This window comes from Gouania willdenowi, chromosome 6 (genome assembly GCF_900634775.1).
Source record: "Gouania willdenowi chromosome 6, fGouWil2.1, whole genome shotgun sequence".
In the NCBI taxonomy this organism is placed as follows: domain Eukaryota; kingdom Metazoa; phylum Chordata; class Actinopteri; order Blenniiformes; family Gobiesocidae; genus Gouania; species Gouania willdenowi.
Genome location: NC_041049.1, coordinates 27,357,928 through 27,373,665, shown reverse-complemented (window position 1 = coordinate 27,373,665; position 15,738 = coordinate 27,357,928). Strand labels below are relative to the sequence as shown.

General features: G+C 38.6%; 1 protein-coding gene across 1 annotated transcript; it reads left to right on the top strand.

The window, feature by feature from the left end:
- The first annotated feature begins 2,019 nt into the window (after positions 1-2,019).
- LOC114465367 (parathyroid hormone-related protein-like) lies at positions 2,020-8,033 on the top strand. The gene is made up of 2 exons (XM_028450338.1): positions 2,020-2,263; positions 5,090-8,033. The coding sequence occupies exons 1-2, from the start codon at positions 2,184-2,186 to the stop codon at positions 5,463-5,465; spliced, it is 456 nt and encodes a 151-aa protein (XP_028306139.1). The 5' UTR covers positions 2,020-2,183; the 3' UTR covers positions 5,466-8,033.
- Positions 8,034-15,738: the final 7,705 nt, after the last annotated feature.

Here is a 15,738-nt window from a genome sequence, read left to right as displayed (position 1 = left end):
GCATAACGGGCAATGCCCAGTGGGCCGTCAACCCAAAGTGAGCCGGTCCTGTGTGCTATGTTTTCTCTTATTGGGCCACTCATCATTAGCTAACAGTGTGTGGCCAGCGGCCATCAACACATATTATTGGTCTATTGTTTGTCATTGTCAATCAATTATTGGCTCAGAGAGCCCTGACGGTGCTATCAATCACTACATGAGCCAGGCTGGGGCAGGACCTCATAGGCGCGACGGGGCAAACTGTCTGTTAACTTTACCAAGTAGTCAGGAAAAAATGGACAGAAAAAACGCCCAGGGAACACTGAGAAACAGCGGGCCAAAGCGATAAAGTCACTAAAGTCACCACCACGGCTGCTGTTGGGCTGAGAGACAACCTGGGAGGGGTCAACTCAGCAACAGAGGCTAATGGTGATAAAGTCTGTGACCGGCGATGAGTAAAGTGTAAGTAAAGTGACAAAAAATAAGTAACAGGTGGCATAAAATGGTCCAAATGTGACAAAAATGTTGCAAGAAAAGAGTAGCAAAAAGAGGAAACAGTTGATATTTAATGGCAAAATGTAGCTTTATTGAGCAAAATGTGGCAAACAATAGTGAAAAAGGGCGAAAATGTGGAACAAAAAGAAGCAAAGTATAGGGAAAAAAGGAAACTGTATATTGAAAAGGAAATGTACTTATTGGGCAAAAGATAGCGTATTTGAAGGAAATGACAAAAAAAGGTTAAAGAAATGACAAAATATGGATGAAAGTGTAAAATAATAGGGGGAAAGGATATTTTTTGGCAGAAAGAGCTCAAATCCAAGCAGTCAGAAAAATTGTCTGGACTGTCTAGGTGATAGCTCGTGGAATTAAGAATAAAAATGTTTTGGGATGTTTGTAATTATAATAATAAATTAAAACAGAAAAGAGTAACATTATTAGAGAGGCTAAAGTGTACAAATGCTCAACTTTGTAAATTATAACAAGACTCATTATATTCAGTCAAACTCAATACATGCATAATACTGAGTCTATAGAGTTTTATTTACAACCTTGTCTTTGCTGGTTTGGAGGTGGTCACCATGGTGTGTGTGAGAGAGAGAGAGATAGAATTGAATATATCGATATATTATATTATCATTTTATCATTTGACATCCACTTTCCATTCAACATTGTGACACTGTGGTCAGCTCTCTAAAGATAAGCGTCTTTAAAGTATTAAAACAGCATATGAAACTTTCAACTGGTTACTTTCTTCCATATAGGCTGCTACACCTTATTTTAATTTTTGAAACAATACAATGTGTATATATATCTTCTCATGTGCCGTGTGCTTTTGCGTATTGTATGGCGGTGGGCTACTATGGCCAAAAATACCAGGGCTACTTTTTGGTCCCAGTCCAGCCTTGTTTACACCTCATGACCTTTGACCTCACACACGAGATCTGGATGAGAACAAGATTTCTGAGAGTGTGAAAAGGCTTTTTGGCTTCCCTTCATTGGCGTAAAATCTAGAATAGAATTTATAATCCTCTTGTAGCTTACAAAGCTCTTAATGATCAAGCTCCAGTATATATTAAAAACCTGTGAGTGCCCTATCATCTAGAAATTCTAACTTCCATGGACATATCACTCGTGGGCTGAGGTAACAGTCAGACTGCTGGATCTCAGCAGGAGTGGAAAATACCATGCTAGTTTAAAGATTACAGACAAACTGAACATCATTTAGCACTTTTATTACCGACATCAGCAAGATTTTTTTTTCATTGAATAAGATGGTGTTAAAAACACAAGATGTGAAAACTGGTGTCATTTGCCCTTTAGCGAGGGTGTGTGTTGGTGGGGGCTACAGCACCTGGACATATTTGTGCACTCCACTCTCTGCTTCGTTGTGTGTGTGTGTGTGTGTGTGTGTGTGTGTGTGTGTGTGTGTGTGTGTGTGTGTGTGTGTGTGTGTGTGTGTGTGTGTGTGAGAGAGGGCTGGGCTGCTGCTTCCTCTCTAAGCTGAGTCTCTCTGCTCTCGCTCACTTGCAGCACAGAGAGCTGTGAGGATGCTTGAGTGAGAGAGTGAGAGCTTTCCATCTTTGTTGGGGAGGGAGGAACACGTCTCTGGAGACCATGTGTGTTTTTCCACTGCTGAAGAGGAGAAACTAATCAACCTGGAGCTGGAATAAAGAGACTAAAGCCTTTAGCGCAGGAGGTGAGGATGTGCTCCATGGTCGTGGCCGTGTTTCTGCTCTGCTCTTCACTTTCCGTGGACTGGAAACCAGCACAAGCTCAGAGACTGTGAGTGACCTTCAACACTCTTTACTCTCACATCAGCCATTGAGCCATCACACATTCACCTGTAACAAAACTTTAGGGTTGGTTTAAAAGTGTGTAAAATGAACACTGGTGCATCCTCATGAACAGTTCATGTCATGAAGAAACAGAGCTTTGCTGCATTGTAGTCCTTGGTGCTGATATGTTCTGATATGTTCTGATATGTTCTGATGTGATTAGTTCTGAGATTCAGATGCATGCGTATATGGGACGTCTCCTCAGAGTTTAGAGCAGCTTTCTTTTGCCTCTCACATGTCAGCGCTGTGATCTGCTGTAAAACACACACTCTGCTGCTGAAGCTGACTCAAACACAAACATCCAAAGTGAGGGACAGCTCAGGAACATCTGACTTCACTTTGTTTCACTCTTTCTGGAGTGAACCGTTGAATTATCCAGCCTCACACTGAACACTCAGCGCTTTAAATACAAGTATAAATATATTTGGGTAAATTACAGAATATCTACTCATCCTTACTGTTTATACACCACAATCATATGAAGCACACACCTACAGTAAAGTAACTGATTGTAAGTACTTACTGTAATTGAGTTGCTTTTATGTCTACTGGTACTTTTTTGAGTATATTTCAAAATCAAGTAAATTATTATTTTTTTGTTTTAAAATGAGCAACAGGCATTGTGAAACTGCAAAAAATGAAATGACCAGACAACAATCGAGATCCTACGAGCACTATTTAAGCCATGAGGACAAAGCATCTGTTATTGGTGGTATTTATCTTTAAAAATAATTGTACATTTTGACAAACCTTTTATTTTGTACAGATCCCTTTGTGGAAAATAAATTAAGTTCCAATTGTGTTAGTTTTGGTTTCTTCCTTTTTAAGTTTATACATGAGATGTTTACGGTATGCAAGGGAACCGTGGCTAGATTTATTACCAACAATGAATGTGGTGGTGGGGATTAAAGTAACTAGTAACTTTTACTCTGAGTACTATTTACTTGAGCTACCTTTTACTTGTACTGGACTATTTTATGTATGACTTACTTGTACTTGAGTGTAATTTAAATCAAGTAACAGTACTTCTACTTGAGTAGAATATATCAGTGCTCTTTACACCTCTGATGATTACCAATGTACAAATTAGCTTTATATAATAGTTTAAGTGAAAAGTGACTTGACTGGAGGTCAGTGGTGGCAAACATACAGCCCCAGGTACCAAACACAGACCTTAAGGGGTCTGATTCAGCTAAAAGAGATTAAATAGCATACATCTAGCTCTTCTCAGAGCAGCCAACCCCATATTGCCAGGCGTTTTAGATGATTTTCACAGATTTTTTAAGACCCACAGAATATTCTGTATTATGACAATCTGAGATCTGAAACCAGATTCTGAAAGATTAGACTCTCTAGTTTCATCAGATAAAATAATTGCCAGTTTGTGACAAAAATCTAAGAAAAAAGACTTTTTCTGAAAAAACCTATTAGTGACTTTGAAGCTATTTTTTTTTTCTTTTGGGACACCTCAACATTAGTTTCCTACTATAAAACTACAAAAACAACACTGAGACTTAGCTTTAGATAGCAAAATTATTATTATTTTGCTGTCAAGGTCAGAATTGAATGGTTTTCTTACTGTATTTTAGCGTTCCTCCAAGTCTCTCCCCCCGTCATTCTCCACACACAAAAGTTCCTCCTCATCCCGGACATGCCAAGTCTCACCGCTTGCCCTGTTTTTTGATTGTTTTCTCTCACCATCGCCCCACTCTCAATAGTCCACTTAGTTCTACACATGTTCTGGTTGAGTGTGCGCTGCTGTGAGCTGGTGGGAACTTCAGCATCAACTCTCGTAGCGCCATTTTCTGTCTTGTACACTATTTTCCTCTCCCTCTGAGCTCTGCCCATAACAGTGATCTCTTATCCAGAGGTGCACTGCTGCCACCTACATATCACCGGTTGGTCACTACATTATGGTACAGGCTCGATATTCACAGGGCAGCTTCGTCACACTATCTCCTAGCAACCCCAGCTGAAAAACACAATTGAAGTCTTTAGACATTTTTGGCAGTCTGCGTTACTAAACCAAAAGACGTCTTTAGCTGTCTTTGGCAGTCAATGAGTTAACAATAAATAAATGTGCAATCCTCAATGTGTGCACTGGGAGTCACACTGTGTCAGTGAGAGTACAGGATGGATACTCATCGGGCTCGGAAAGGAATGACACTCGTGTTTGGGTCAAGCCTGGTTTGCGCGCGGTCACAGAGCACATGTGTTAAAGGGCACTTGTTGCCCTGTGTGCCTCAACACATTCATCCCCAAATGGCTTCCTATGAGGAAGCAGGAAGGATTTTAATTGTCGACAGGATGGGATCTTACAGAAAAATGAGTCCTGATCCGCTTTCTAAGTGAGAGTAAGACAGAATTTGAAACCAAAGCCAGAACTTACCACATGGTGGCAGTAAAACAACTCTGATGATATGAAAGATAGAAAAAAGAATATTGAAAATAATTTTGTGAAATAAATATTTATGGGAAATTTTGAAGCCTAATTACACATGTATGCATGTATGTATGTAAATATACACACATAAATATATGAATATAAACATACATGTAATTTCCAATACATAGTTATGTATGATAGAAATAAATATAAAAACAGAGAAATAGTAGACCAAATTAACACTGAATTGAAAAACGCATACTCAGGTATTTAATATTTCCTTTAATTTGGGTCACTTCCTGTTTTCATGAATTAATTGTGTATGTGATTTAGATCACTGTGGTTTGGTACTGCTCTGACTGACGCTTTATCTGTGTCTGTTGTCAGGCGGAGGTCAGTGAGTCACGCTCAGCTGATGCACGACAAAGGCCGCTCCCTGCAGGAGTTTAAGCGCCGCATGTGGCTGCAGGAGCTGCTGGAGGAAGTGCACACGGCACACAACCAGCGAGCTTCGCATGTGCCCAGCCAAACCTTCAGTGGGAACGCAGTTTACCAAAAACCCATCGAGTCCACCAAGGACCTCGAGGACAGGTTCACCCTGGACCAGGAAAACCTCCCCCAGGAGACCAACAAGGCCGGAGTCTACAAAGACCCGCCGTTTAAAGCTGCCACTAAGAGGAAAAAGAAGGTCAGGTTGGGGCGGCGCCGAGAAAACGACAAAAAGAGGAGAAGAGTGCGGTCTGTTGGACCTGAAGGAGCGTGAAAGCGTGAAGATAGCGGCCTTACCTTCCCTGGTACCAGCACACAGGGACTTGGGCTAGTATTTTTGTTTTTTTAGTGTTTGTGTTCTTGTTTTGAACTCTATGATCTGACCTGAGGTCTGTATTTATTTGGACTTTCCTTCAAACAGTGACAAACATTGAACATGACAGAAAAATGCTGTGCTGATGGTGCACACAGTGCCTTACTTAGGGACGCATAGTGCAACATACAGAGAGGTTACCTGTTGGTGTATCAGTTCAACTGGTCATCATTATAATTGGTGACTGTCTAATACCCATTCAGTGTTAAAATCAATACGGACCGCTACGTCATCACAACTCAATAACAATCAGTCACAAGATCAAACATGAACTAGTCGAACAGTAACACTGTCTGACTGCTCAGCGGGTCAGTGAGCAATCACCGGATAACATGCTGACCGGTCAAACTGTAACACCAACTGGTAGAAGCTCTCTGTGTGATCAGATTATTCCTGCTCAAAACATATAGAAGCAACAGACAACACGTTGACCTTTTTACAGATGTCAGACAGTCCTTTCAAAGGCGTCTTATTGTCAGATCACGCACACACACAGTATGCTAATTGGAGACAGTAACACACATCAGCTCTCTGACCACAGTTATTAGTTCTCATTGAGGATGGAGAAAGCTACATTGATTATATTAGTTACAGTTTGGTAGATTAAAACACGTTTTCAACGTTGAAATTTAGTTGAAATTGACTCCATGGCTTTGTACTACAAAGCTGGATAAATAATATCCTGGATATCTCTCCTCTTGACCTAACCAAACTTTTATGATCCAGACCAGCTGTACTACGAGCTGGTTATCAACATGGAGAAGCAGACAATTATTCTCAACAAATACAAAGAATTCAAATTAATAATCCAGGCCTAAAGCAACACTGTTGCTGCAGCAACTGCCAAGACGGAAGAAACGCTGACAGAAAATTACAGGCTGTTAATGTGTAAAATTGTGAGATTATGCACTAATAACGTTCAGAACTCTGAACAGGCAGTTACACTTTATTAAAGCGCAGACGTTTGGGGGCGGAGCCTTCTCTGTGCCACAAAATACAGTTTTTGTAGATGATCAAAATATGAAATGTACAAATGTCATACCCTGCTTAAGTTTATGGGACGGTACAGACTTCCTAAAGATCCAGGAGTTATGAACAGACCCAATGAATGAATGAACGATACATTTCCTGTCTTGTATACGACCCATCCAAAGAGAGATTATTAAACATTATGAGACTGTACAAGAAAACTCTAAATCAGTACAACCACTAATGTTTTATAATGTGCTGGATGGCTGAACCTAAACCTCAGTGGAATGCACACAGTCTGCGGTACGAGAGCGACTGTAGTGTGTTACATTTGTAATGTATGACTCCATCAGCTGACTAATGTTGGTCAGTCTATCAGATAAAAATCTATATATTTCCAATAGAATGTCATTAGGTAAATGAAAGGATTGCATTTATCCATAAATATTCTTTCTCTCCTAAACTCACAGCGTACAATTCGTGCACCAATCAGGATCTACCAAGAATGACCAGGTCATTTTCCAAGGGAACTGATTGGTCAGGAGGCGGGATTTTAATACTCGCTGATCATTTAGCCTAAACTTAACCTGCTGCGGAGCAAGATTTCCTCTTTTGGAGGTCATTTCAGGATGTATTCTGTGTGTGCTGTACTATTATGCTGGTTAACTTCTTACTGGGGTAAATCACCATAGCAACTTATACTGAATGGCTAACTTGAGCCGGAGCAGGTAATGTTCCTGATAAAAAAATCAGGGAGTATAAATGCACCACCTCCTGACCAATCAGTTCTCTTGGAAAATAATGTAATCATCTGGTGGACTGCACTACATTTGTAAATGGATGAAGTCATAGTATGGAACACATGGGGTTATTCCTGAAGTCACCTCCATAAGGGGAAATCCAGCTTCATAGTACAGGGCCCTGGAGCTACAATGATTGCATTCATGTTGTTGTTGTTTGTAGGTCTGCTTCTAAGCAGCTAAGTCAGCACTTCTTGGCTTCATGAACTAAGAATCACTCCTCAATAACAAGCTGAACTGTTTACAAACAATAACGAGACCATTTTCCTCTAAACTCTTCTTTGTTGCCATGGTGACAATCAGCTCAATTACACAGCTTATTCTGTCCCTCTCCACACCCTCTGACCTTCCTTTATCTAAGTTGCACGTTTTCCTGCCTTGCTTTTGTTGCCCTGGCAATGGTTGTTCTGCTCATTTTGGCCCTTAAACATTATTTAAGGTTAATTTTACAACAAAAAAACTAAATACACAGATCTTACTGTGTAAAAAGGTCAAAGTGGGTGAATGTGAGCGTTAAATGTACGTACCTTAAGTAGGGGACTGTGTGTAAGGCCTGTACTCTCAGTCACTGTCATCAGCTCTGCCATAATTTATTGTGTGTATTTATTTGGTGAATGTATCGCGGTGCTGCTGACTGAATGCCATAAAATGCACTTTAAACACTTCCTGTCCCTTTTTGTTAAAGCTTTCTCACCTTGTACAGAAGAACAAACCCGTCCTTCACCTGCACTGAGGTTTCCAGTTACTATAGCAATAAAATCTTTACACCTTTGACTTGTTTGTCTTTAATGTTTCCATACAACACATTTCATTAATCAATAAAACATAGTCTTTTTGTGTTAAGTCTTTTCTACATCAGTGCTAAAAAAAAGTAAAAAAATAAAATAAAAATGCTCAGACAAAAGCTTACTCCAAATCCAATCCTGTAAAGAAATCAAAAACTTTTTGTGTGCTTACATGTAAAAGGTTTAATGGTCTTACAATGAATATCATAAAAAGAACATTTACTGACATCATTATATTAACTTTTCATGTATTAAAAAAAATCATTGCACGATTAGATGTAATTCAACACTTTAAAATTAATTTATTTTGCAGTTGGAGCTAAAAGCAAACAAAAATGTTGTCCGAATAGTTTTAACATAATCAGGCATACGTTTTAAAATATAATTTCAAAGGAAGATGAAAATAGTGTCATTTAATTCAATTCAATTGAACTTTATTTCTATAGTGCAAATTACAACAAAAAAATCATGTCAAAGCGCTATCAACATATAACATTTGTCATAAAAAATTGTTATAAAAAGGAAAAAACCCAACAAATCCACATGAACAAGCATCAGCGACAGTAGGAAGAAAACCAGGTTCAGAGGTGGCAGCCATCTGCTTTGACTGGTTGGGGTTAGTGGACAGAAGGACCAACAGAACAAGATAAGAAGAACATCAGATTGTCCCAGACTAGTTGAGCCACAGATCAGGACCTGCCAACTTCAGCTTTACGACACCTGAAACAGAGCAGAGAGAGAAGGACGAGGAGAAGGCACTGACTGCAGAAAAACATGATACAGTATTAGTGGGTCTGCCTCCATGGTTTTGGGCTTTGTTCCTAGTGGTAAGGTTAATGCTTGGTAAACTAGTGGCGACTCCATGGTCTGTAAATGCGACCGTTACAGACGAGCCCAAGTAGCGGCTTAATGCCTAATTATTTAATGTATTATCCAATAAATAAACATAGTGGATTATTGAATAATCCACCAATCTATACCACAGCTCTGCCCCTCAGGACTTTGTCACCTGATGTGAGGGTGTCTGACTCAAGCTGAACCTAAACATAACCAAAGACGTGAATGTGGCAGAGGCAACTGTTAGAGGGCATCACTACCAGAGGTGACAAATAACAAAATACAAATACTTTAGTACTTATACGTCTCTTTACTCCTTACTTTTTGCAACAAATATATGCACCTTCTACTCCTTACATTTTAAAAATGAGATGATTACTTTTAAGACCTAATGACATTACAAAAGGAAGCAAATCGACAACCGCAACGCTACTTCTGAAAGGATTTTCAGCACAGAAGGATTCATTTTAAGACCAAAAAGCGCATCTCTCTATTCCAGAAACCTGGAGAACATGATTCTGAGGCTAAATGAAAAATGTTGGTAGTTTGAGCATTTTTCTGTGAGGCAGGTCCTTTAGTTTTATAATTTACATTTTCAAGTTTTTAAACCTTTTTTTTTTTTTTTTTACAAATTGTATTTATAATGAGTTCTAAATTCTCCAGGTGTTCATAAAGAGTAACAGATTAAACTTGTTTCAGTGTACCAGTATTCGACAAGTTCTTAAAAAAAAAAAAAAAAATGGAATTTGCTGGTTTAAAGTCCCTGTCTTATTATTGAAGGGACCATTTGTTTTACTTACGTACATTTAGAAGCATGTACTTTTTTACTTTTACTCAAGTAAGGGAGCAACTTCAACACTTTTGCTTTTACCAGAGTCATTATTTATTCAAGTATCTATACTTTTACTTGAGTACAGAAGACAAGTACTTTAACCACCTCTGAGCACTACCACCATCGGAGATGATGATGGTGGAGGAGAACAGCTTCTCTTCAACAGCCTTCTGACGTCTTCCTCTGACCTGGAGAAGATTCTCAAGAAGTGCCTCCAGATAAAATACCTTCTCAGGAAGATGAGTTCATTTGGAGTGAATAATATTAATAATTTAAAAAAAAATCCTTTAACCAACTGACTGCAATCAGCTTGATGTTAACGTGGATAGATCCATACTAAGTTCTACTGATAATTTGGTCCATTGTAAATTAGTACTCTTAATCCTGATAGCAATAACTAACAAAAACAAGTTATAATGCATTTTTAATAAAGTTATGGGTCTTAACCCTTTACTCATTACCAGGTTTGGGAATGAATTTAATAAATCCTTGTGTTGTGGTTGGCAATACACAATTGATCCCTATGCATTCCTTTAAAGTTTAAAGTAGAGAGTAACCCCCCCCCCCCCCCCCCCAAAAAAAAAGTCCTATTAAACTCCTCAGCACATAAATAAACTTTCATATACAATTCATTAAACTAACTTAAATCCTCTTTCTTCAAGTGTGACTTCATTTGGAGGGACACTTGGTAGTGAAGGCATAGTGAGTGGGGGGCGCCTGTGCTTCTTCCAATAAGTCACATGGCTACAGCGACTCCTTGTGGCCACTTTTAGACACTGCCTAACAGCTGGATAAGCTGAGGTACATTCAATTTAAAATTGTACACATTTTACACGTCTTATTTAACTATGACTGTGGAATTTGTGTTGCTGTGAAATCATATGGTGGTGAAATCGATTGCAACAGACTAATGTATTCAATAGACCTTTTTGTAATCATTTATTTTATTCATTTTAACCAGACAAGAGGCCACAGAGAGGAAATGTGATAATGCTGTTTTTATATTCATCACAAGTTATTCCTGATTCCTAACACACACACACACACACACACACACACACACACACACACACACACACACACACACACACACACACACACACACACACACACACACACACACACCCACACACACACACACACACAGACACACACACGAGGAAGCAGAGAGTGGAGTGCACAGCTATATCAAGAATAAGTAATTTCTAAGTAAATTTCTAAGTAATATTAAATCTACAGCATTAGTGGAAGGTTTAATGTATAGAAATGTTCTATATTTTACTTACAAGTCACTGTCAAACAATGTTTGACCAAAATAAAAATGTGACGTTGTTCAACTGGATGAAAAGCAGTCATGTTATTGCATTCAGGTCCTTATTTCTCCCCTAGGGGTAAACAAATTGTCAGAGGAAGTACGTTACAGTAATAAAAATTAAAAATAGCGTGACAACATTGGAAACTAGAATATAAATCAACCAGCAGTCAGGAGCCTTCATGCATTGTCACAAATTACACATTGGCCTCTGTAAGACTAAATATGGCAAGAGATACATTTGCTTGATGCCTTCTACTTGTATGAAAGCATATTTTCAGCTTTGACAAACATGAAAACAAAACACAGAACAATACTTTATGTGGAGAACAATTAAGACTCAGACTCTCTCAAATGCATCCAAACATTGCAGAGTTCTGTGCATCCTCTCATTAAAGTTGTATTTCACATTTTCAGGGTGATGAATATGTTGTATTACTGCTATATGTTCAATCAACAAATATTTGGTAGATTTTTTTTTTTAAATATGAGAGATTGTTTCTCACTGAAAATGCCAGTAAGGCTAATTAATCAAATTAATATAATAATGGTGTGCTTACAAATTATGAATATCTTTTATTATATATTATTCCTTCAGAGACATATTTCACTGTACATTGTATATGACATTACATTATTGTGTTTTTTGAGTGTGCAGAAGTAGGGACTGTTAAAAGTTTGGGAACAAAAGATGCTACATGATGCCACTCTAACATCTGTTTCACATTATTCACACTTGTATTGATTAGCTATCTACACGTGTGACGCTGAATGAGCTGAAGCCACACTGAAGGTAAGTGAGAGGTCAGCAAATGCACCATGGTCCATTAGCTAACTGAGGCTCATAAAAGCTGTGGAAAGGCTGATAACAGCCACCGTGAGCAGCAGAGCAGATCAATGAGGGAAACAGGGAAACATGAACGCCTGCTTTACTCAGGAAACTCAAATATCACTGCAACAAGGAGTCTGAGTCAACCTGTGTTTCTATCAGGGAACCACTGGGAATTCAACTGTCCTGCATTTTGTTTTGTCTGTTAGTGTAATGGTTGGAGTGGTGGTCGTGTTATCCTGTGACTCTCTCTGATATAGCACTGAGGGTCGGTTAGTGTTATGGTTAAATTGGTTTCTGTTGTAATTCGGATTAAATTATAATTGAGTTCAGATAGTTGACTTTGTTATTGTAATTCCCATGGAAGTTGTATAAAAATTGTCAATTATAATTTAAGGCAAAACTAGGGAACCATGTTACAGTTCTATGTACAGTTCTACACATATGTAGTTAACAATGATCAAAATAAGATTCATATCAAGCTTTCCCACATTTTACCATTTTAAAAACATTGAAATCTAGGGGTACACCGACACAAAAAAGGCTCAGACACCCACACCATAAATATTAAAAACTATATTTTCATTGATTGAGAAGCCTAACAAGGTAAACAAAAGATTAGGAACAAACTAGATCATAATTATTTGTCTTTAGTGTATTTTATAGCTGATTTAAGACCTGTTATCATAAGAGATGCTAACAGAAAGCTAACACAAGAGGAAGGTATACTTTTATTAGGTTATTTATTTCAGGCTCAGTTATTGCGATTAGTAATTGAGAACATAATTTTAATTGACTTTCTGAGGATCAAAAATGAATGTAATTTAATTGTAATTGGAAAAAAAATGCTTTTCACTGTAATCCAGTTGTAATTGAACGTGGATAGTTGAAAACGTAATTGCAACTGAAACATGTAATTGACCCCAACCCTGCTCTCTGATGAAGCTGAGGGTCTATTAGTGTGATTCTGTCATGGTTGAACTGGTGATCATGTTATTGTGTGACAGCTGTCTGATCACACAGGACAACAGTGTTTTTGGAAATCTCAAAAATTTGTCTCCCAGTATAAAGAAGTCAAAACCACGATAGAGCAAAAGGCTCATTAATGTTTGTCTCACACATGTGCTGCTACTACTGCTTGTTTCCCTGAAACCCAGCCAATGTTCATCAGATGCTTATTGGTTTCTATAGGATCATCATGAAATAAAGGCCTAAGGCTTTGCATCGATAGGAGCAAACACAAGGGCGCCTCTTTAAAGTCAATGGAGCTGAATGGATGTGACTGAGTCATGTTTGTCTTTGCTTCGTCTGTCGCAGCAGCCAAAGGACACACAGCAGAGGGAGCATCTCTCGCTGAGGATGATGGTGAGTTTAAAAGAAAAGTCATTCTGGAATGTTTCTGTACATGAACTTGTCTGCATTGGTTTTCTTAGAGTGACACTTTGCTACTGCAGCCAAAGGTTTTTACCTTTATGATGCAAGCTTTTGTCCATCACCTCAATCAAATTCTTTATTTTCAAATTAAAACTGTATTGTATTTAATTTGATTACAAACTGAAAAGGAATTTAAAAAAAAAATCTTAAAGTATTTTTTTTTTTTTTTTTTAAATGTAAAAGTAATTTTTAAAAAATCGAAAAGTATTTTTTAAAAAATCGAAAAGTGTTTTTTAAAAAATCGAAAAGTATTTTTTTAAAAATCTAAAAGTATTTAAAAAAAAAATCTAAATGATCGAATAAATAAGTAAAACCTAAAAGCTAAATGTAACATCATCTTATTAATATACTTCTTATTAATACTTCACTGTGGGATTTCTGTGTTAGCTGACTTAGTCCTGACCATGTCCAGTCACTGGAAGAAGTCTAAGACGCCAAAGAAATCTATGTTTCTAACATCACGAATCACGTGTCTTTGGAACTTTACAATTTTAACTTTGAAACTTTCACTTTAGAATTTTAGTACTTTAAACTTTCATTTTAGAACTTTAGAAATGTATCTTTAGATCTTTAACTTTCAAACTTTTGAAGTTTATCTTTAGAGCTTTGGAATTTTAACTTTCTGTGACCTAAAGCTTTGTGCTGTGTTTTGATCACAGCACCAGATTTCCGCTGATACCACTTTGGGCATGATCCGAGCATTTTTGAAAACCAATGTGAGCAGCAGTATGGAAGCGAGTTGCAGTCCCCTCACTTCCATACTCCTTCTCTTGACTGAGGTCACCCCTGGTAAATGAAAACACCAACTTCCTGGGCCTCCAGCGGGCGCAATTCGGACTCTACCCAGGAATGACACACATATTACCTTTGCTTACCAGTGGTAGATGGTACTTAAGTCTCTGAGCGACAAGCCCTGACTTTCAGAGCCTCCAGCGGGCCCGTTTTGGACTCTACCTGGGAATGACTCGCATATTTGGACTTTGGGGGACCGGGGCTTTCAGCTAATGCACATTTCAATGTTTTGGAAAATTGTGCTTTTGCGCCTCCAGCGGACAAAATTCTGATTCTATCCGGGAACAATGCACATATTCGGACTCGGGGGGGACCAGGGCTTTCCGCTGATAGCATTTTCGGCCTGATCTGCCCAATAACAAAGCGAGAGATATCTCTTGCTTCGTCACTAGTTCTCCCATTGATAAGACAAGCAAGATCTCCGAGTGCGAAAAAGCTTTTAATCTATGTAGTCCGTCACCATCATGGGTTTGCCAATTCCACCGTTTCCTGCTTACTGGATCATTTGATTCCCATGAGTTTTTCTTTGTTTAATTTGGCTTTTGGTGAGTTTTCCTGATTTTTCTTCTTCATTGTATGAACAGCAGTCTCTCAGAGAACTCATAAGATTTGGGTTATTGCAGACAAAGCATTTGTGTGTTCTGATTCAGTGCAAAGATTCAATTCTCTGAGCGATAAGATCCGACTTCCAGTGTTCAGTGTTTCCAATGTTTTTCCGAGTTTACACTTCTTGACCCTTGACCTGAGGAGATCTGGACAAGAACGAGATTTCCGAGAGTGTGAAAAGGTTTATAGGGCACGGTGCAGTGTGTGGCTCAGCTGCATCAGCCAGTGTGTCCAAGCTAAACTTCCCCTCTTAGCTGATGTTCACAGATTCAAAATGACATTTCTTAAAGGATTTCGTCAAGTTTACACATGACAACTGCAGCAGGTTGTATGTAAGGGCTCACAGTGCAGCCTGGATACAGACGTCAATAGTGAGGAGATGGTAAAAAAAGACAACGTAACGGTGTGATTTTTGCTTGAGAGTCAACATTACAGGCACCACCGTGTCCCAGGCTGGTACCTGCCACGCACAGACCCTACATGCTGACCAACACCCCACGCTGCACTTACTGCAACACAGGACACACATAGCTGCCCTCCAGCTCCACAGCGCACACCCCGCGCTAAACAGCAGAGAATACAGAAATGTTAAACTTTACTGTATATGTATAAAAATGGAAACTACAGTTCTAGGGAGAGAACAAACACTTTATTAGATCAGGGTACTTTAATTAGTCAGAATCTCTTGACTAAAATGCAACCGAGTTTAAGTTTTACATAGTGTGTTCAAAGGGTTGCTTCTCCCCATGTAGAACATGTAGAAATGTTGTTTTAATAATTCAAACATAACTTTATATTGTGTGAAAAGACTTGTTGTAGTTGAATAAATCTATTTGAGTTGGAGGATGAAACAGGTGGTGTTTGTGATGATTGTGGATTTGGACTTGGTTTACATTGAATGTTTGTTTCTGTTTTTCTGCTCTGTGAACAGTTTGCTGATGATCTCCTGGTTTGTGCCCAGATGTAAACGCTCGGATA

What these genes read in the sequence shown, in the direction of transcription:
- LOC114465367 (XM_028450338.1), top strand. Translation starts at nt 2,184, where the DNA reads ATGTGCTCCATGGTCGTGGCCGTGTTTCTGCTCTGCTCTTCACTTTCC. An exon ending in CCAGCACAAGCTCAGAGACT is followed by an intron (nt 2,264 to 5,089) that starts GTGAGTGACCTT and finishes GTCTGTTGTCAG; the next exon opens with GCGGAGGTCAGTGAGTCACG.